This window comes from Melanaphis sacchari, unplaced genomic scaffold (genome assembly GCF_002803265.2).
Source record: "Melanaphis sacchari strain LSU unplaced genomic scaffold, SCAv2.0 Contig28_pilon_pilon, whole genome shotgun sequence".
In the NCBI taxonomy this organism is placed as follows: Eukaryota; Metazoa; Arthropoda; class Insecta; order Hemiptera; family Aphididae; genus Melanaphis; species Melanaphis sacchari.
Window position 1 is genome coordinate 1,017,374 of NW_020271162.1, and position 23,928 is coordinate 1,041,301.

Here is a 23,928-nt window from a genome sequence, read left to right on the forward strand (position 1 = left end):
TTTCAAAGGCGACATGAATACTTGTGGAAAAATATTTGAAAAACTGGATGATTGGTTTCAATAATTAACTCAAAACGACTTTTAAAAGTATAATCACATTATTGAAACAAATGTATGGTTGACAAAACATCGATATCAACTTACCTTAATTTTGGTTGAAATTATGAAATAACATACCGTTTGTTATCTTTGGTGTTTTACGATATTATAGCCCAAACATTATTTTTAAATTAAAATTATCGATATTTGTTAGAACCGTCAGATTACTCAGAATAGCCTTATAATAAAAACTTTTTCACTCGGAGGCATAGATTGGTTCAAAAAATATTATTAGTCGTTGTTGATATTTACCTCCGTCATACATTAAATCTACCTCCACTCGTTATCAACTTAAAATTATCAGTATTTAATATTTATCATATATTTTATGTTTGAAAATTCAAAATTGTTTATTGCTTACTTGTTTACATGCAATACATATTATGTGAATCTTATAATCCAAAATTAAAAACAAACTTCATTTTAATCTAATTAAGTACAATACATTTTACTACTTACACGCATAATTAAACGTAAAACAATTTGTAAAATGAAAGACCGGATGTTGAGGGTGAAAATTATACCAGTTGAAGATTGTTTTGTGCATTTATCTTCAAAGTTGATTCGTGAACTCAACGTCCTGAAACAAAACAAACAAACAGTACATTTTTTTGTTTACACATTTCCTTTAGAAACTAATCCAGAAAATTTGTGCTGTAAAATAGGTTTGTCTTAAAGTAACAGCCATCGATGGAGTGCAACAAGAGTTCTTTGCTTCCTATTGTCAAACTCCATGCAATTCAAATGGAGCTGATGCATTTAATATTAGTTATGAGTTATCTACAACAACAGGACTTAATGCATCTCAGTTTGTGTTGATTTCATTAATTGATCAAATTTATCCATTAGAACGAATCTTTGTTACCCCAGTCACTAATGAAGATTGGGATTTATTAGTAAGTACTAGACAAATTGTAATAACTTGTTGACTTCCAATTTTTGAAATTGTACTTATTATTATACAAATATTATCAAATGTATTACAATATTTTTAATGATATTCATTGACAGATAAAACATCTGTATCCACCTATACATTTTGAAGTTGTATGTATAGAAAACTAAAATTGAAGTTTTAAATTCTATAATGTTTTTTTTTTTTTTTTTTTAAATAATAACAATATTATGAGTAGGGCTCGGATTTTGTAGTAAAATAAATCCTTAAAAAAAGCATTTATTAATTTTAATTTTAACTTTTGAAATTTTGACGATTATAGAGAACACTAAATTTCATTGATTGTCGGTTAATATTTACTAGTCAACTAAAGTATAAGAACGTGCTATAAAAGTACGCAGGTATAATTCAGATAATTTTCCCTTACCCTGAGTCGTAAATAAAACTATAGATAATTGTAGTTAAAACTATTTCGGCACAATAACCATAGTTATTTTTTCAGTCATACATTATTTACTGTTTTTTTCACTGGTTTTATAATTTCTGGTAATAATAATATAGTCTAAGTTTAATATACACATAAATAAGTCAAATTTTTAAAAAAGATATCTAAAAATCAAGAAAAAAACCAAATAGGGGAAAAAGCAATAAAAAGCAGGTTTTGTGGAAAAAATCAAAAAAGAGTTTACTTCATTAAAATTAGAAATTTAAAATGTATTTATGTATAGAAATATCTTTCTATCAAACTCCCCTCAAAAGAAACATTTGCTACAAAATCCAGCCCTAATTATGAGGATATTGTATTTATATACATACCTACTGAATGTGTATATAAACCAATTAAAAATTTTGTGTTAGCTGAGATGATCAATTCTTAAAGTTAAAGATAAGAACATTATCTGTATCGTATCATTGATTTTTTTGCAATATTTTAATATTTAATTAAATTATGTGTATGTAAAATATTATTTAAAAAATCTCATGTTTCATTTAAAAATTATAATATTGATTTTAACAAGACAGAAATATCACATTTGATTATAGCATCTTATAATTGATTTATTCATTAAAATAATATAAATATTTTCAACAGTTTCTCCTTTATTTAATATTTTGGAAGTCTAAGGATTCTCCTATCTTAGTAAAAGTTCATTAACTCGCACAAACTATTTCATTAAGTATCATAACTCAGATATGATCCATTCTCTAACACCTTATGGTTGAATCACTAAATTTAGCATTAAATAGTATTTGCATATCTAATTCAATTACCCTTATAAAACAAAATTACTTTACTTGATGCAATTCAAAATTTTAAAAATGCATTATAACTATTATAATGTGATGTATACATTTGAGTTATTTTTCAAAATATTAAGTTATATCTGTATGTGTAGTTATATAATTTAATTTAATATTATAAAATAAATGGTTTAATATATAAATTATTTTAAAGTTATAGAATATTAAAATAAAATTAATCTATATATTTTTTAGACGCTAAATAATGATTTGCTTCAAGATAAAATTTTACAACAACTACAAATAGTTCATAAAAATCAAATTTTTCCGATATGGGTTTCAAAGTTTGTACATTTAAAAATTTGTATAGGTAATATTTTCAAAGTTCATAAACATAGTTTTTTTTTATAATATCATACATTTTTTTTTCAGATGATTTAGAACACGGTTTACAAGTTGGATCATTAAAAGAATCGACTGAAATAGTTGTAAAACCTAATGTAAGGATTTTAGACAGAAATATTAATATCAATCAAAATAAAGATGATAGCGTTCAAACAGATGCGATAAATCAAAATTACTGTATTCCCATAACACAACATCACAATCAATTTATTTATCGTACTATTTTAGTTGAAAAAACATTGTTAGGATCTGATTATATATATGATTACTGTGCTCTTATTTCTAAAGCACACATGTCAATAATATTTAAAAACAGTGATGCTTATTCTACCGGGAATAGTTTTGTTAGAATATCACTCATTCATGAATTTGATAAAATCAAAACAGAAGACACGGAAAATAAATCAAAAATTAATAATCCATTCATAATTATACGTTTATGTCCACTAGATCCATTTATGAATAGTATTGAGAAAATGGAAGTTATTACTTGGCCAACTATTTATGTTACCAATATCTTAAGCAAAATGTTAGGTTTAAAAATGAATTCGAAGGTAATTTTAGAACCGATAATCCGAATTGAAAACGAAATTAGTGATGTTCAGAATATTCATATTTGCCCTTCAAACAACATAGTAAGTTTAAATCTTAACTAAAGTTACAGTTAATCATTACTCATTATTTTTAATTTTAGAAAATAGTTGAGGAAGAAACACTTATTGAAAGCACAATAAAAAGATTAAAAGATGAAATCGCACTTCGAGAAGTTTTAATTTTAAATAACTCAACTTTATTACGAGTGGTGTACAATAAAATATCAGCAATAGATGTATTAGTGACATTTTCTCCATCGAATATTCCTTTTGTCTTTCTTAATGAATTTAATTTTGGAATACTCTCATTTACAAGTAAAACTGATAAAAACTATGACAATAATCATGTGAATTCCATAAAAAACACTAATCTTCAGAAGACAACTGAAATTTTGTTATCTAATATTTCAAAGCCGGAATATTATGAATTAAAGTATGTTTCAAAAATCAAGTAAACACATTAAAATTATAATACTATTTAATTAGATACAAACTAAAAATATTTTAATAGAAACACTTTGCTGCAACTATTTATATAATAAGAAGATAATTAAAACTCTTCATTATTGAAATTTTAAGTATAAGCTATTAATAGCTTTATATTTAAAACATAGTCTTGTGATTTAATAATAAGACATATTAGAATTTTTAGAATTTCCATAACTTACAATTTTAAAGACAATGTTAACATTTTTGTTGAATACAATTAAGAGGATTTAATTGAAACATTTAAATTATTTTATTTTATTAATTAATTATTCTTAAATTTGATTTTAATATCTAAGAAAAATAATAAAATATAAACAATTTGTTTTTAGATGTTTTAAAGAAATGAATAAGGCTGTATCTTTATGCTTGAAACCTGGTTTACAATGTTACACTGCTTTACCACAGACATTTTTTGCATTTGATAATTTATTAATAACAGGTAATTTCAAATTAAAATATTAATTATCTGTAAGATTAATTTAAAATTTTTATTTAAGGAGCGGTTGCATCTGGAAAAACATCAGCAGCTAAATTATTTTGTAACAAGCTTTCTAAGTGTCCGTATTTTGTAAAAATTATTTGGATTAACGGGAGGTTTTTAGCAGGTTGTTATTACTTTTAAACCAATATTACTATTTATAAGTCACTAATAATTATTTAATAAATTTTAGGTAAATTATGGGAAACAGTTCAAAAACAAATTAATAGTGATTTTCAAGAATGTTTGTATTATCAGCCAGCTATTATTATAATTGATGATTTTGATGATTTATGTCATTTAAATTCTGAACCTAATGAGCATGCTGATATGTCTAAAATCTATCTGCAGTAATATATATTTTTTTTATTTATATATATATTTTAATGAATACGTTAATCATAATTATTTATAGAAATTAGATAAGTATAATTTTAAAAGTTGTAACATCTCAATACCACATTTTTGTGAAATAAGTTGTTTTATTAAATAAAATTCATATTTAATAAATAATTTATTATTTTAGACCTCTTCATTTGTTAATGAGAATGATTGAAAAATACACTAGTAACCAGTATTGTATCAGAGTTGTTTGTACTGCCAAACCATTAAATCAAGAAAATGAAAATTTATTTTCTAAACAGTTGAAACATGTTTTTAAAACTATTATACATATACCAATAATTGATAAGGTATTAATTAAATTTTTATATAATAATGGTATTGTTATTTTAACTATATGGTTAAACTATTAAACAATATTTACTGAAATTGACAGGAAAGTAAAAAAATATTTATTTCAAAACGCTTAAGTAAAATTCAATTTAATAAATGTGTGGATGATGACTTTTTAATGACTATTTGTGAAAAAATGGATAATTATGTAATTCAGGATATTATTGATTACTGTGATAAAGTTTTATTTGAAATATTTAAGGGTAAACATATAACTATTTTATTTGATAATATCTAATATTATTGTAAGAATCTGTTTATTTTAATAGGTGGATGTGATAAAACATTGAATAAAACTGTTTTAACTGACATTTTTGAAAAAACTGTTCCACTTTCATTACATAATGTAAAATTATTCAAAGAAAAAAATGTCAATTTTTCATTAGTGGGTGGTCTTAAGGAAGCGAAACAATCAATTACTGAAATAATTATTTGGCCATCTTTAGTAAGTCTAAATTATAATCTGCTATTATAATCTTATAGTAATAATTTTGTTTATTTACTTTATTTTAGCACTCTGATATATTTAGCAAATGTCCACTTAAACTTCAGTCAGGAGTTCTATTATATGGTGCGCCAGGTACAGGAAAAACATTGTTAGCAAAAGCGATTGCTGGAGAGAGTAACTTAAATTTTATTTCAGTCAATGTAATATCATTTTTTTGATTAAATATAATTTTTTAACAATAATATAAAACAAATTATTAATTATATTTTAGGGTCCTGAATTACTTTCTAAATATGTTGGTGAAAGTGAACAAAGTGTAAGAAAAGTATTCCTAAGGTAAATTATACAATTTTTAAAATAATATCTTATTAGATGGGTTTTAATGTAAAAATTCAAGAATTAACACCCGTGTATACATTTATATTATATTTCATATAAGCGTAACCTCAGCAGCAATCATTTTTATTTATTTATTTTGCTTGTTCAAACCATATATCCCAGTAAATTGCCGTCCTATATTATCTTGGCAAAATGTGATTTACATGGTTGTTGGAATAGTAAAGTTAAGCTTCTCAGAGCGTGGTAGATACACCTATTACCTGTGTGCAAGAGCCTGACACTTGAGATTACTCTTATATACAATACTTATAATACTTAGAGACTCATGGTATGTTTTAATATACTATTTATAGGACAAGAGTTAATGCATGAATTATGGCATTAGTAGTTTTTGGTCATATATTTACATGTGGAATATATTGAATTTATATTGTTAGTATTGTTTTTTTATCTTAAAAGTACATAATTTTTCAATAGTATATTATAGTGTTATGATACTATGCTATATTACTAACAGCTAAATGAAATGGTAACAGTTCAAATCAAAAACATAGACTGACTGCCCTGTGTAAAGTGTTGGAACGAATATGTTCTGCGTTATACCAAAATCTATGTGTTAGCGGATTCCACAATCTCGCCTACGTACAACACACTATTCCTGATGCTAATTTATTTATCGTATACAAATTATTATTTAGAGGTTCATAACAATAGTAATATGGTCAAGTGCAATGTTCTTCAGTTTATTTTAAAAATAACCACAAAAAATTAAATTTGTAAGAAATAGAAGATGTCTAAACTTTACTATAACAATACATACGATAATTGTTATTTATTTTAATGGATATGTTTTTATTTTAGTTGAAAGGAAAGTTTTTTTAGGTTTTTTTTTTCATGTATTAAAATAACTATTTTATTATTTAACATAAACTAATTTATCTGATATTTTGGCGTTTGGCCGTTGTTTGCTATTTAACTTTACTTTGTAAATTATACTAATAGGGTGGCCCAGCATCCACAGATAAGCAAATTCAGTGAATAATTTACTAAATTAAAATTGAAACAAAAATTCAATACATTATTATATCATTAAAAAATTATAATCAAATCTTGTAATGCCATATATGAAATATTTAAGAAAAATTAAATTAAAATACTATATTTATTTAAAAAATCATATAATATTTATTATTAATATTACCTATCTATTTTTCTTACAAAAAAGTCGGTAACAAGTTTTGTTTTTTTTTTTTTTTGTTTGAATACTTTTTTTTTTCATCTGGCGATTGAAATTAAACAATATTTTGTCACAGAAGTTTCATTGCTTTATTCTTCTAGATATTGAATGATCCCATCAATATGTCTATGTTAATGGCTTACATACTTTGCTGCATATTGTGTCTCATTATTTTCTTCTTCATCACTTTCTAAAACCGTAGCTAATGCTCTACCTATTATTTGTTTTTATGTGAATTGCATTTGATTATGTACATGATGTTCTGTAGACAATCGCAGTTAATTGAGACTCGATAGTACACTATATTTTATATACAATATAAACTATAAATAAACAAAGAAACTATATTATGTACAGTAAAATGTAAACTGTAATTTTTTTTTCTAAATGTGCTTATAAATATTATTATTATTATTTTTTAAATATTGAAGAAATGAAGAATTATAATAATGGTATTGAATGTGTAATAAAAAAATAATAGTAACTAATACAAACTAATTTGTAGGTACACAACTATACTTATTATTTTGTATATAAGTTTGTAAACAAAATACTATTCATTTGATGTATTAATAAAATTTGAATAGATAAACTCAAAAGTTAATTATGTGCTAATTTTTGTCAGATAACCAAAATTTATATTTCTCAAATTCAAAAAAAAAAAAAAAACATGAAAAATATATAATATAATAAGCTGTATGTGTAAATATATAACCAAAAACTACTTGCACAGTTAGTTTGCATGTTCACTACTGATCACTAGTATTAATAATCACTATTCAACTTGATTAAATAACTAGGCTTTTAAACAGCAGTATTGACTGATCTGCATATATAATCTATATTTTTTTTATGTATTTTAAATGTTCAATTTTGTATCAAATGTATAATAAAAGAAAATAAAATTAAAATAATAAATTTTGTTCATTAAATTGTCTTTTATATATTATAAGTAGAGCGCGGATTTCTATGCAATTGCATATTTTTTTCCTTTTAATATTTTTGGATTTTTGTCAGTTATCTCCACGAATCATCATAATTTGAAGCTAATGGTGAAATTTTTTTTTGCATATTTCTGCATATTTTTGCATATTTTGGCAAAATTCAAAATTGATTGCATATTGAAGCGAACATTTAAAAAAATGTATAAGATAATATTTTGACAAGTAGAATGATTTAACATTTATATCTACTCATTTGGCATTTTTAGTGATAGTCATAAAAAAAACTGAAAACTCGAAATATAACTTTACATCTAAGCTTTTCAATAATTGACGAAATGAAAGAAAAAATGCATTCTATTTCTGGATTGAAAGGTGTAACACTTACAACATAATTAAACGAGCTTTCCAATAAAAATAAAGGTCTGAAAATTCTATGAAAAATTAATTCAGTGTTATTAAGCGAAAACGTTCAGCTTGAAGATCTTTATCAAGATCTGACAATACTAAGTTGCTTTAAATATGCCCCAATAACTTCAGTTGACGTCAAACGTTCGTTCTCAGTCTTTAAAAATATGTTAACCGATAAACGATACAGCTTCACAGAAGAAAAACTTGAAATGCATATGATTATTCATTTTAATAATGATAAAATTTTAAAAATAAATTAAGTTTAGAAAATTCCCTAAATTTTTTATTATTAAGTATTTAAGTAATTAATTATTATAAGTTTTATTGTAAATTTTAAATAAATAAAAAGTTCTTGCATATTTTCATAATTTTGACTGCATATTTTCATGATTTTTACTGCATATTATATGACATATTTATTTTAAGTGCATAAAAATCCGCGCTTTAATTATAAGAAATGTGTAATTTGGAACAATAAGCTAAATAAAAAATTTAAATTCAACAAAACATATCTTATGATGATTATTGTACAGGAATTAATATTATTAATATTAATTTATATTTACTATTATATGTACATATTTATATTTATCATTATGAACTATATTTTGACATTTATTTACAATAAGAATATGGTCCATTTAACTGACCTCAAATAAATTAAATAAATTTTATTTATTGATAATTTATGCTAATTAAAGTATGTATCTTGAACAATCTATTATATAAGTATTTAACTACCTTTATTAGATTATAATTAATGTAATTTTTATTCTGTAATAATGTTGACAGAGCTCAAAAAGCAAAACCATGTATTATATTCTTTGACGAGTTTGAAAGTATTGCACCCAAGTCAGTTTTATTAATTATAATATATTAATAATGTAAATTATTCCATATATATTTATTATTTTGTTTACAATTATTATGCAATGAAATTGGTAGTCGAGGTTCAGGTCAAACGGGAGTAACTGACAGAGTGGTTAACCAATTCCTAACCCAGTTAGATGGTGTTGACACATTTGAAGGCGTATGGGTGATTGCAGCCACTTCTCGTCCAGATCTTGTTGATCGAGCACTGTTAAGACCTGGTCGAATTGGTGTCAAATTACATTGTCCAATTCCAACTATAGTAAGATTATTTTATGTTTCATACATAGATTTATATCTAAAACTGACTATTTTATTACCATGCAATTCATGTTTTAATGGAAAATTATTGTTAAACTAAAAATGTGTATCTGCATTTAATAGATGCATTTAATAGATCTTTTCTAAATGTAATTTTGTTTGCTCACTATTATTCTTACACATTTCTATGATAATATAATAATTACTTGATAGTTATTTACTTTAATTATACCCTTTAAGTTAAACTATTTATCTTTTCCATAATGGAATAAGATTATACTTTATTTTATTTTTTCTAGGATGATAGAGAAGAAATATTACAAGTACTTTGTAACAAAGTCACTTTGTCTTCAGATGTTGATTTACATATTATTGCTACTAAAACAAGCAACTATACTGGTGCAGATTTAAGTGGACTATTATATACAACACTTTCAATTGCAGAAAAAAAATTACTAAAAGGTACATAAAATAAATGTATTGATATAAAAAGTATATAACATAAGAGAATGAAATTAGTAATAAAAAATATATCATACAAAGAATTTTTTTATCAGTTCAGATTCTACTACATTTATAAATCTATTACTATGTATTATTTATAAATATTTATAAAAACTTAATTTGTTCATTTCTAATGCATTTGTTACATCAATATGCATTGTTTTTAATTTAATTTAAAATTAACATATAAATATTTAAAGAATTTTTGTTTTACAGTTAATCTTAGTAAAATATAAAGTGTAGACCGTGGTATAATATACTAAGGTACTAGTATTTTAAACTATGGTACAGATATCAAAGCTAATAACCACAAAAATATATTAGATTATAATTTAAATGTATAAATTAAGAGAATACCACATCTGCATGCATTGCCTCTATCTACATAATTTTTACAAAATACAACTTAGAAAATTTGCATTTAATAGAACCTATTATTATTATGTATTATTGGCTTTAATATTAAAGTAAATTTACCTAGGTATTAAAGTTAAAGATTAGAACATTATCAATATCATATCATTGATTTTTTTTAATATTTAAATTATCAAGCAAAACATGATGAATATATTATAATATATTATAAATAAAATGTGTATAAACTGTAGTGTATAACCTCTCGTTATTTAATGACCATATTATACAAGTATTGAAATTTTTATAAATAGAATTTTAGCCACTTTCATACTATCACAAATTGTTTAATGAAAAATTTTATAATATATAAAATATTTATCATCTGTAAGTAATGTATTAGTAAGTGGAGAATACTCTATTTTTTTGACCTTAAATGGTAGATATTTATATTTAATTTAGAAAATTTCAAAAATGACACTTTTAAAAAAATATTCGATTTTTGTTCTACAGATAGCGCTGCATAAAACTAAAGAAAAACTTTTATTCGAAATATAGAACCGACAAATTATTCACTTTTGCTAAAATTTGAAATTTTTTTCAAGCTATAAGGATGGGTTATTATTTATAAAACATTAAGCTCTAAATCAATATTGTACTCATATTAATTATATTATATCATTACAATAATCAATCATTTATAACAATTTATTATATTTTTAAATAGAAAAAAAAAATACTACTATGATAATATATTTCAAATCAACGCTCGGGCTATAAGATTAAGTAAGCAATTAATAACAATAGTTAATTTTATTAATATTTTGTTATTGTTATTTATTTAATTTGATCTATTCGATACTTTAATGTTGTAAGTCTCATCAACTACCTATACAATTGTAATTTGTATTACACTAAAGTTTTAGGAGAAATTTAATTAAATCCTTTATACATTTCTAATTCTATTTGAATAAACTATGACTATCGTTATAACTTTATGCAGTGTTTGACAGACGACAGTAGAATACGTTTCATTGCACTATTTATCAGCTTCCATTCAATATATTATTTTGTATAAAAGAGGGTTCTAACAAATGTCATTTTACTTTTTTGACACTGGAATCTGATACGAGGCATTTTCTTTAGTATTTTAATGGTATCCTTCATATTCGATGAATAATAGGAAAATGTTCGACTTGTCACAAGAAAAAAAACTTTTACATAAAATACATATTTAGAGATATTTTTATCGGACTACCGGAGAATAGAGGCCAATAGATGTTTGTGTTTCTTTTCATTCATACTCAATTTTCAATCTTTTGCTTAATATACAATATACTATTGTCAAAATATATTTATTATCATTAGCTATAAATTATAATAAATTATAACGTTGTTTATCAATTATAATGTTTTTGTATTGTACCTAACAGACTAAATTTAATTTAATCAATTTTTTATTTTTAAACTTAAAATTAAAAACACTATATTTGCTTTATCGTTAGATTTTTACGGTAAAATATAAGTATCTAAAAATGTATTATTTAAAAATAATCATAACTTGTTTAAAAATTAAAACATATTAAAGTACTAAAAAAACTCACAACATAAACCGTATCCTTTCCCTTAATTATACGATATAACAAATAAATTTACTTTTATATTAAACTTTATTGGTTATTAGTAATAACTTATTACACAAAATTGGAACTGCATCAAAAATTTGCGGTTTTGTACGTTCGTAAGACGAAGAAAACACGTATAAAATAAAATGACATCTTGAAAAATGTTCTTTGTTTTATTAAAAATAAAAAAATAAATACAATATAGATATCTGAATATTTATAACTCCAACCTTTTAATGTAAAACTATTGATGATTGACTTAAATATAATTTTTTTTCAGATCAAGATAGTGCATCGTCTTTTGATGTGAGTATTACGAGTATTTAAAATATATTAAAATGATTATACTACATCCACATTTATTGTCTCCGTCTTACAAGTGCGTACCATATTAATTAAATGCACGTTTGCAGTTCACGTTTTGTTTTGTTACTTTATTATAATTGTGAATTAAATTTAACCTATATTGGCCATATTCTAACTTAACGTTAAAATCTTTATCTGTATTTATTCGTCGATTTTATTCGATATTTTAATTTTTTTTAAATATGAACTTCTGAATGTATACCATTTACCATGTTTCACACTTGTAAGACTGAAATAACTAATTCAGATGTAGTGTCCTCTCACAATACGTTAATGCAATATTTCATTTTTTAATAAACTTTTCTAAAAACGTAAATTATGAAAATAATACTAAATGTAAAACAATTTTTATAACGAATCCTTTTCCATCAATAAAAATAAACAGTTATGTTAATTACTTTACCTTTTCTAAATAAGGTATTTTATTCCGAAGCTTCAAAGTACTTATAGAATATTTTGAATTTAAAACAAATTTATGTATTATTTATAAACTGTAAGTAGTTATCACATGCCATTCTACCTACTATCTCCCTATAGCTTATAAACTAGTGAACGGTATGTTTTATTAGCTAATATAGTATTGTATTATATTAGATACACTCGTCAAACGTTTATTATGATTGATCATTGATCAATAATAATTTTATAATTAATGGTTTTATAAACGTTAAGTTTTTTTTATTTCACTTCGATTTGTTAAGCTTGTATTAGTGTATACATACTTTTAGTTTTTGTTTTGTTTTTAATTGTCGTGTTGGAGATAGATATATTTAAATTAAACATTTTTTTTTCACTTATTTAAATAACTCTTTACAATATTCCTTTTGAGAACTACGCGTTATTTTAATATATTTATATTTTTAATACATAATAAGTACAAAGGTAACATATATACCTATTTTAAATAAAATTATTATTTATCTTATTGTTTCATTACTTTGACGTCAGCATCAGTTTTAAAAAAAATCAGATTAATCGCTTTAAAAAATCGTTTTCTTGATGCAGCATTATACAAGTCTGTGCTTTTTTTCGAGTTTATTTATGTTTTACTTAATACTTTGCCTATGTAGACCACAGTATTCACATAGGAACAAGTTCAGAGAGCTGGAACCATTCCACCCGTAAGATAATAATGTAATATTATTAAATTATACACATAATCGTATTATAAGTCGGTGATATCAGCGTAATGGTGTCGAGCGCGGTTCGCTTATATATAGTAGCATGTGCAATATATATCTGTATTATTAAACCAAGTAAACAAATGAGGCAATCAAGTAGGGTATTATCCGTGAACACAGAGTATAATATACAATAACAGTGTATAAAAGAAATGTGTCGCCGCCCTGTGAACGTTCCCCCAATTCGGATTCGGCAAGCAAATAAAAATAAGATAACCCTGAGTGTGTGCGTGTGTACGCGCGTGCTATAGGGGGTGGAGAGTCTTCTTTATACTTATTTTTTATTATTTGAATTATTCATTTGCGGCGCGCATGTGTATGTCGATGGTTAATAAGTAATAACAACTCTATTCTCTCGCCCTAAAAAAATCCACCCACCAGTGAGGTATTATAATGATATAATATAAAAAAAATTATAAAAAACAAATTTATAAATATAATTTTATTATTGGAAAATATTCAATATGTTCAATCGATGAACCGACACATTTTTATTAATGATATTATTTATTTTATAATAGAAACAGTTATAAAATAAATTATGATATTGAGTGCTGTGTTTACGAATATTTAGCTTGATATCAAATATATCATAGAATTCTTCCATTTACACAATGGGTATTACTCATAACGTCATTACTACATAACCTATTCCTTATCCTGCAATTTACACTCTACAATGTGACTGTAGTTTTTTCCTATATATTTTATTTATTTACATACTCGTAGCTTCATACTATTAATTAAGAAACTAGAAAAAATTAATTTTGCTTTGCCTTCAAAAAATTGCCAACCATTGAAATAATGGTGGATGGTTAGTTGCCGGTCACTTAAACAAAACGCACGTTTTAACCCTTTCTAATAAGTACCTACCTAAAGTAAAAACACACTTTTCAGATTTACCTTTTAAACAACTGCACTTGTATTCTTACGTATATTAAAAGTCACGTGATCGTGGATCAAAAAAAAAACTCCAATTTACTTTTATCACGTATTTGGTATTATATACATGGTTTGCTTTTACGCTTTTAGCGATGAACTGGAATAAAATTGTTGTTTATTTTTTTTTGAATACGATGCGTATTTATTAATCCTCCTGCACTATCGTTTATTTCCGTTTATTTTTAAGTGTATCGGTGGAGTTCTCATTATTTACATTAAAAGAAAAAATAAATAAATAATAATAACGATAATAATGATAAAAAAAAAAAAAAAAAAAAAAAACAAATATATTTATCTCACTACGACCGACTGTAGTATTGTAGTTGCGAAACCAATATTCCGTTTCCAGAATCGAAACCTAACGCAAACAATACTTGACGAAAGTAAAGAAGTCATTATCGCGAACCTGTCCCTGTGTGGTACGCCAGATCCTCAAAAGGATCGACGATGCGGCGGGGGACGCCAATTCAATGGCTTTCCAATGTCCCGCAGCAATTAAATAATCTCGTTCTGTTCTTGTCCATCTGTGTGTGTGTGCATGTGAGCGCGCGCCACGCTTTGTTACCGACGTGCTTTTAACGCGCATCACTTTGTTTATATTTGCTCAATAAACATTGATTAAAAATACCGAAATTCAATCACTTTTGAGTTTAAATAATCACGATGTTCATCAGAAATTTTTTTTAATAAAATCGCCTTGTAGTTTTTTCCGAGTCTTTGGTGAGTTTTTTTTATTAATCACGTCGAGAATCCATACGTTCTGTTTGTAAAATCGTTGTTTTCTTTTTACAAACATAAATACGATTTGCTCATTATTTTACTATTACGCTGTATTTTTAGTATTATAAGCATGTTAAACACAGGGAACTCTGAAATGTTTTTTTTCAAATTTAAATTATCAATTTTTAAGGTGCACAAAAAAATTTCAAATTGCAATGTTATGGTTCTGACACAAATAATGATTGTTTCTATTAATATACTATGACAGCAATAGAAAACGTAGGATTTGTGCATCCCTGAGTAATACTCAGCAATCGAAACCTTTCACATGGCAGGATGTAACGTGGAGATGCGTATAAGTACTGATTTATTAGAACATGACATATTCTTTCACTAGACAGAGTATATAAACATTCTTATATTATTACATTATATTACTTGTTATCTAATTACCACCGAAAATCACGCACATTGTAATATTTCATGGTAAAGGTCAAATTTTTATTCCCTTAAAATCCTTAAAATATGATGTTTTTATGATGTATATAATAGGTAATATATTTTAATTTTTCTTAATATCCTTTTAAAATACCCACCAGATATATGATGTTTATATCCTTAAAAATGTAAAATAATCGTTCAATTAATATACATAAAAAAAAAGAAATTTTTCGGTGCATTTATGTGTAATAGTAAAACGAATGGAAATACAATATGTAAGCAATAATATTTCGTACTTAAATATCAACATGCACTGCCACGAACGATTAAATAGTCGTGACAGCTAACCAAATAATCAATGTAATATCGCTGTCGATAAAAAATATTATCTGGTGATTAATTTTTATTAGAACCCAGAAGGATATAAAAATAACTCGTATATTGTTTTTATTAATCAATATTATCAAAATGCTGATATATCTACGTGAAATATGTTCATTATGCCGATATTACGATAGTAAAATCTTCAAAAATAAAAATATTCTCAAATATTCTTTAACACGTGTTGAATATTATTCAGCTAATAAAATATGCTTTTTTATACAAAATAATTTTTTTCATATGAATTCTATGTTTCATTAATAGTAATGATATCTTACTCCTATTTAATTGCACACACTGGAAATAAATGAGTACTTTTGCGTTAAGTGTTGGACTTAACATATTATTTTATTTTTTACAGCCTGACGTCGGCTCTCAGATAACGATTACAAACGATGATTTTCAGGATGCCCTAAAAACAACTAAACCATCTTTGCACCAATCCGATATTGACCGTTATGCAGAGATGTAAGTAATCGTATAATGGTTCCGAATTTATCTTAGTTTAAAAACGCGTCTTATTACTTTTGTTATCATAATAATTACTTTAAACTATTTTTTAGACACAAAGTATTTTCCGGGAAAAAAACAGACGATGAAGGTGCTAGAAGAAAACAAAAAACAACATACGCTTGATTATCTTATATTAATATGTATCCTTATATTTTTTACGTGGAGGTGATTTTGTTTTATAAAATAAAAAACTTTGATGTGTTCACTGATTGGTTTAATTTTTTTTTCTACTCATTAAACTCACGCTATTCATATACCTAGTGCAGTAAGTCCTTGAAACTCTTGTTAACCATACATTATGACATTTTAAATTTGCATACTAGTTTAATGGAAGCATTATCTACTACTCGTCTACTTAGTTATATCAGTTACATATTCTGAGACGGATTTATACGAATGGAAAATGCCCGCCCTTACGTGTACTAATTTTATCGTCCACCGATGACTTTTTTAAGGAAAATTTAAAAAATAAATTTCGGTAAAAAAAAAAAACCATAGCCAATCATGTTTTGAAACAAAAAAAGAATGATTTTAATTGAATCTTTGCTTTAAAGAAAATCAATTAGTGCAGAACGATACTATACGATAACCCTAAAAATGCTTAAAAGAGCAATTTAAAACAAACTAAGGGGAATGTGTTAACAAAGAGAGTGTATTCGTTGCACTTTTGGATTCATTCGGTTGGGAGCTCTTAAACCATTCCGTATTCTCTCCTGACGTGGTGCCTTCAGAATTTCATCTTTTTGCCACTTTAAAGTCATACATGGATGGAAAAAAAATTGAAAAATTTCAACAGTAAAACAAGAGGTCCTGAACTGGAATGAAATGGCCGCGGATTACAGCTCTTTGAGAAGGCATCAATAAACTTGTACAGTTGTACCACTGCTGTATACCTGCATGGTACATGAATGCGATTACGTGAAACAATATCTTATAGGTACCTAAATATATTACTAAGAACATGTCTTTTTTTTAAATACAGTTCTTTTAAAAAATTAGAAAAATCGAGTACTATTACTTTTTTGATATGTCTCATACCTATATGAATATAATAAAAGATAATATATGTTTAATATTTACCTATAGTAAAAATATATTTTATATATTTGTTTGCTATGAATAATGAATTTCAGAGTAGATTTAAAAATTTATCAAAATATAATGGTAAATCTTCAAGTAGAATTAATATTGTTTTGCAGTATAATTTTAAAAACATTGAGTATACTGATGTTTTTAATTGGTTTATTAGTAATTTTGAAGTTGAGATCATTGATCTATATAGAATATATTACATTATGAGCCATATATTTTATATGTTTTTAATCTTTAAATGTGTATTACAATATTAATTTTTTTATAAAATCCTTGTACATCGAGAATGTATTTACATTATTTCGGTTTTTTAACTTTGCCAGATATATTATGCTGCTATGCTAATCACCAATGTAATAGTATATTAAATAACCTATTCTCAATTTCTGTTGATACATGTTGTTTTAAAAAATTTCAGATTATATCGAAAGACAGGACATATTTTCCTCTTGTATATTATGCTATTTTTTTTTTTTTTTTTTTTTATGTTACAAAATTATACATAAATTATTTTAATATTTAGATAATTATCAAAATATAAAAACTAGTTTAGTTTTTAAGACTTACTCAATTAGATTCAAATCGTTTCAATATTTCAATTTGTTTTTATATTTTTATAATATGAAAATCAAAATGTTGAAATAATTTCATGATAAGGCGAATAAAAAACAAAGTGTCCTAAACATAGGAATAGTATTTCAGCCTTTAAACCAGTAATCAACAACCGGATTATGCAACTAATTCATACAGAATCATCCAATCATTAATTTTCTCAGCCTCACAAGTCAGCCACAACGGAACTATGATAGGAATGTAAAATTTTTCCGGACCCACGCAAAAGTGTGCGTTTTACACATAATCGAAAAGCGCGTTAATCCCGATTATAGTTGTAGGCACAATAATACAATAATATTCTAATAGCGCGAAAAAATTGTGTTATTTTTATGTGTTTTGGTATACGTACACTATAAGGTAAGGGATGAGCAACTCGAAATTACTAGAAAGCTTATTTTGAGAAGATTAAATATCTAACGGACTAATTCATAGAACGCAAAAAAAAAAAATAAATCTCCAAAATATGCATTTTAATTATCATCGCAATCAACAACATCGATTAGCAATTTTTAATTTTAAAATTATATGATGTAATTTGAAAATGTAGCAAAGGCCAGATAAAAAAGGTTCGCGGGCTGCCAGTTGCCTACTCCTGTTGTAAGGTATTATGTATACTTAGAAAACACAAACAATTCGTAACACGTTTAAAAATCTTAGATTATAAATAGTATATACTATATAAATTTATAAAACACATATGTATAAAATATGTCCTCTGACCTCTTTTAGTACACCGGCACGTACCACCACACGATCTCGGAGAGACTAACCCGTTCTCTCATTTTTTTCGCCTCAAATGTATCATAAAGATTTTGTCGTCTCGACGCCCATTCGCTTCATGTTGACCCACATTTTCTATGAATATTTCTCGATAATTATCGTAGTTTCACGCGATATGCTCTATATTGGCGCACACGGCTGCCGCGGACGGGACAAGTGGTCGCTGGAAAAACGTTCGATATGATATTATAATGATTTATAACGTAATAATATCATTATTTTAATATCCATACGGGTGTCGATGTCGAAGGTGTTGCAGCGCGCGCCAAACGCGGCGGCGGCGGATCGTTGCTATAGCGGTGTCGCCGACACGTCCCCCCCCCCATCACGACGCCGCGGAGGTCGCGAGGGGCAGACCGACCCAGAGAGCCGTTCAATCACCAGCGCATTTCACGTCCAATTAAGTCGCCGCTGCGGCGGCGGCGGCGGCTCCTCGCCAGGTCCCTCTTCCCCGCCGCCCGTTTCGGGTCAACGGCGGCGGAGCCGATCGGCTCGCCGCGGGCGGCAGCCACACGCCCGTCGCGCGCATAATTTTCCGCCACTTGCGCATCGCCCCGCCGCCGACCGAACACGTCGCGACGTCGTACCCCCCGCGCGCCGCCCGCTGTGCACGCGGTGCGCGCGCAAGACGTCGCGCGACACGGTACATATATTATCTCATAATGCCGACGCGGGCCGGGGCACAAAACACCGCCTCGCGATATTCTATTTTGCCGTTTTTAAATTGCAATATAATATTGTTATTATTATTATTATTACTATACAACTCGCTCTCGCCGCCGCCGCCGCCGCCGTCTTTAACTCGGTTTTATTTATTTATTATTATTATTATTTTTTTTTATTTTTTATTTTCATTTTTTCCACACCGACCGCCTCCCGCCTATTAATTATTGCGAAAATATACGATTTTGTAGCCACCGTCGCCGTCGCCGCCTCCGATCTGCACGGTCCGACGCGCACCGTGAAATTCGTTTCACACACAGTACCCGCGGCGTCGTACACGTAATAACGTTTCACACGTCGTTCCTGCAATGATAATAATAATAATAAACATAGTGTGTATGTGTGTGAATGAACACGTACACTGTTTTCGCTTGTTACTCGAAACGACAATCACCGAGCGCTCCTCGGCGCATTATCAATCGAGATTCGGTGTCCCGTGAAAAATATACAATATATATACTATTAAAAATGTATTTAAACCTCTCGGCAAACTAGATTAGCACCCTTCCCCCCTCTCCACCCACAAACACGTACACACTCGCACGGTGCTCCGATGGTAGGTTAAATAATATTATTATAGTCGAATATTGCTATTCGGCGGCGGGTTATACGGTAGGCACGGTAGAATGGCGTAAATCATTTTCTAACCTATTTTTCTCTCGGAAAAACGTGCACAACGCTCGACACCGACATCATCTCACTGATGTGCTCTTACCACTATCCATAGTCAACAGTCGGCTGCAGTATCTAAAACAAAATTATTTATACTTATTTATGACATAACACTCATAACAATATTTTTATATCAGTTGTATCGAGGGCTAAGATAATATTTCTATACTTATCATAATAATATTTGGAAAAACACAATCCAGCTTTTTACTTTTAATAGGGTCAACCGTCAATCTATTAGTGTGGCCCATTGTGAGAATTACTGATTTTTTAAGCGATGTAAACATGTTGTATAATCTTTTCATTAACTATTTGAAAATATTTATACACTCATGACTAAACCATCTATAAGCAGTGAGCTTTGAACATAATTTTCAAGTTATTTAAAATGAATTCTTCAGAGTAAAGCCCCACATACAAATTTTTTAAGAAGGTAATGTCGGCTATTCTCAAAAAAATATGTGTTGGTAAAAATATTTCTAATGATTCATCACCCACCACCAACCTAGGTTGGAGAAAGTGGTAAGTAACCAGAATATCGATAAAAAAACTATTTTTATTTACAGATATATCATTTACAAACTAAATAATATTAATAAACCACACATGTGGTATTATTTTTATCATAGTTTACTATAATAGAATTTTCAATATATAAAAATAACATTACACAGAGAAACGTTTTCTTCTGAAAATTATTTATTTCAGAACTCGAATTTCTATTGTTTTGTTTTTAATTACATTGCACTAATAAGTCATAGTATAATAAATTAATGAACCAGCATCTATCCTATCACCCACCCAAATTTTGTATATGTTGCTCAAGCAACATATTATTATGGATCATAAAATAGCCGCCACTAAAGAGAGGCATCGCTCATTAATCATTACCACACTTATTGTCAAAAATAGAATTAAATAGAAACAACATAAATCTTTTGATATTATTACAAGTCCATAAAATACAACATTCGTTAAATAATCATTTTCAGTATAGATAATCAGTCCAATCATTTTCGGTTATTTATAATTATTATAGTTCTATTTTTTACATAAAACTTCTACACATGTATTATATAAAAGTAAAAATGTGTCATAATATTTATTTAATTACATTTTTTTTTATGTTATATTTATTTTGTCTATTATTAGCTACCTTCTTTAAATGGATATTTAAAAATGATTTATTTTAACATGAATAAAATAATCACTTTAATTTATGTATTACCTTATATATCAACACAGGTTATGAAATGTGATGAATTTGTGTGATATAATGTCATTTTTGTAGACAATATTGAGCTATGCTGTTTATGCAATAATGAAAAACACTGTTTAAGGGAATCATAAAATTTAATGAAAGTTAATAAATTAATTTGGGTGAATTAAACTATTTTATTGACTCCATCGAATTTGATTTTAAATAATAAATATAAATTTAAATAATTATAAATTGTCTAATAAATTTTAAATAAAAATTACTTACCATAGTATTGAGATATTATTTTAACCGGATATGTTGGCTAATCCTTACCATATTCTGCATGTTCTAATATCATTTTAGATATATCGCCACTTTTTAGCCATCTAGAAATGCACGTGTTGCTACATGAAATATTCCAACTACTTGGTATTTATTTTCTTTTTCGAAATAATCAACAGTCCACTAAATTGTATGAGAAAATTTATAAGTACAAGGGCATCTAAATATAGTATATCTATACACTCATGACATGTGGTATTCTGATGAAGGAATACTTTAAAGTCATTTGTCCAACAGTAAAATACACTCAATTATATCATCCAGACACATTTATTAAAATGTTTTAATTATTTACTTATTACATTAAATACCAAATAAAACTAGTTAGCACCTTAAGTTAAAACAATAAAAAAAAAAAATATTTTACATATCATGTAACAAAAAATACCATCACTCGTGAACAAAACAATACAAATTTATATTAAAAGTATAAATAATATAATTTATTGTGGTTAATAAAGCTAGAAAGTAATAAAATAACTAAGTTGTTATAATAGTTTAGTTTAACATAACATAATCATAAATATAAATGGTACATATAAACCTTAATGTAAACTATAATCAAAACCATTTTAAAATGACCAGTGCTATTTTCGAAAATTGTAATTTTCCACACAAGTGAAATAACGCATATACACATAAATATTATCATGCTTTGATTTAAATTACTGTCGGATTTATTAGTTAAATCTTAGTCGGAAAATTAATAGAAACTTGGCCCCTTCAATATTTTTTTACCAAACGGTTGTCAGATCCGCCACTGGTTTAAATATGTTATACGGCGTAATAAAATTAACAATTACATTTTAATAGTAAAAGTAAACTTATATGAATAAAAAAATGTTTTATTTACCTGTTTTGAAGACATTTTGTAAATAATTTTCAGATTCTAGTAGTAGAAAGAAGTAAAGGATTATCTGGACGTTACTCACTGTACAGAGTTAACTGTTTTAGTGTTATTACTGGTGGTGTGTGTTTAAGACAACAAAACTCAACAGTCAAAAATTTAAAAATAAATAACCAATAATGATTAAAAATAGAAATATTATATCAGTATCACGATGATCATTAGTATTTGATATTTAACTATTGTTTATTCCCATCGTACAAAAATAAATACATTCAAAAGGCGACTGGGATAATAAAATATCATTATACTATATTAATAGAATAACGCTTTTATTATACTATATATTATATTAAATAATATATAGTTTTTTTTATTTATTTTTTAAATATTTTTATTACTATATAGTATAGTATATAGTATGTATATATATTAATCAGTATAATAATTAAATATTGCTGTATTAATATGTTATGTCTATGCAAAATCATTATCTATTGAATATTTAGTTTATATATCTAAAAATAGTAAAAACTATAATCGGGTGTATAATAATAATATATACTCTTTTTATTTACGTAATTTTGTAACATCTCTGTTATGTTACATACCATCAATCATTATAACTTCTAAAAAATAACTTCTATGTGATATTATTTAATGATCATCTCATATACCACCACGGTAGGAAGTTACAGAATGGTGTCGCAATTTAATTTTTTTCTCTTACTTCCATTTGAAGGTACATAGATATTACAATGTGCCGTCACTTTTGAGAGTAAAACCAGACGTCGCATAGATGGTAACTTCATCTTTATGCACACAGGGATAGTCCTTAATTTTTATTTAGAATAGCAAAAAATAAGCTTAAACCCGTTAAAACGATATTAATCATAATATTATAACCACAGTTTGGGACTTGAAGCATTATTGCTTATTTTTTGACCAAACATAAAATTAAGCAGGCTTTCTAAAAATATATGTTATATTATAACAATTCGTAACAAATTATATTGTAAAAATAATAATATTATAGTTACTAAATTTTCAATTAATTAAAAATATATCTACAGACTACAAGTTACACAATTTTTTTTAACTAAGTTATTTATCAATAGAAATAATAGAATACTAATAAATTCAGTAATAATTTTGCTGTTGATTACTTAAATATTTTATTAAACTA

The 23,928-nt window shown here is 26.3% G+C and overlaps 1 protein-coding gene across 1 annotated transcript; it reads left to right on the top strand.

The window, feature by feature from the left end:
- The first annotated feature begins 479 nt into the window (after positions 1-479).
- LOC112595641 (peroxisome biogenesis factor 1) lies at positions 480-16,634 on the top strand. Its single transcript, XM_025340924.1, has 19 exons — positions 480-700; positions 765-995; positions 2,492-2,606; positions 2,669-3,276; positions 3,336-3,667; positions 4,053-4,162; positions 4,221-4,328; positions 4,395-4,551; positions 4,728-4,893; positions 4,980-5,139; positions 5,206-5,381; positions 5,450-5,584; positions 5,656-5,720; positions 9,105-9,164; positions 9,258-9,444; positions 9,743-9,905; positions 12,207-12,232; positions 16,319-16,425; positions 16,521-16,634. Exons 1-19 carry the CDS (start codon positions 590-592, stop codon positions 16,591-16,593), a joined length of 3,090 nt encoding a protein of 1,029 aa, XP_025196709.1. The 5' UTR covers positions 480-589; the 3' UTR covers positions 16,594-16,634.
- Positions 16,635-23,928: the final 7,294 nt, after the last annotated feature.

Excerpts from the sequence above, each read along its gene's own strand:
- LOC112595641 (XM_025340924.1), top strand. The coding sequence starts at position 590 with ATGAAAGACCGGATGTTGAGGGTGAAAATTATACCAGTTGAAGATTGT. Across the intron at positions 4,329-4,394 it reads TAACGGGAGGTTTTTAGCAG|GTAAATTATGGGAAACAGTT; the intron begins GTTGTTATTACT and ends AATAAATTTTAG. Across the intron at positions 5,382-5,449 it reads TAATTATTTGGCCATCTTTA|CACTCTGATATATTTAGCAA; the intron begins GTAAGTCTAAAT and ends ACTTTATTTTAG.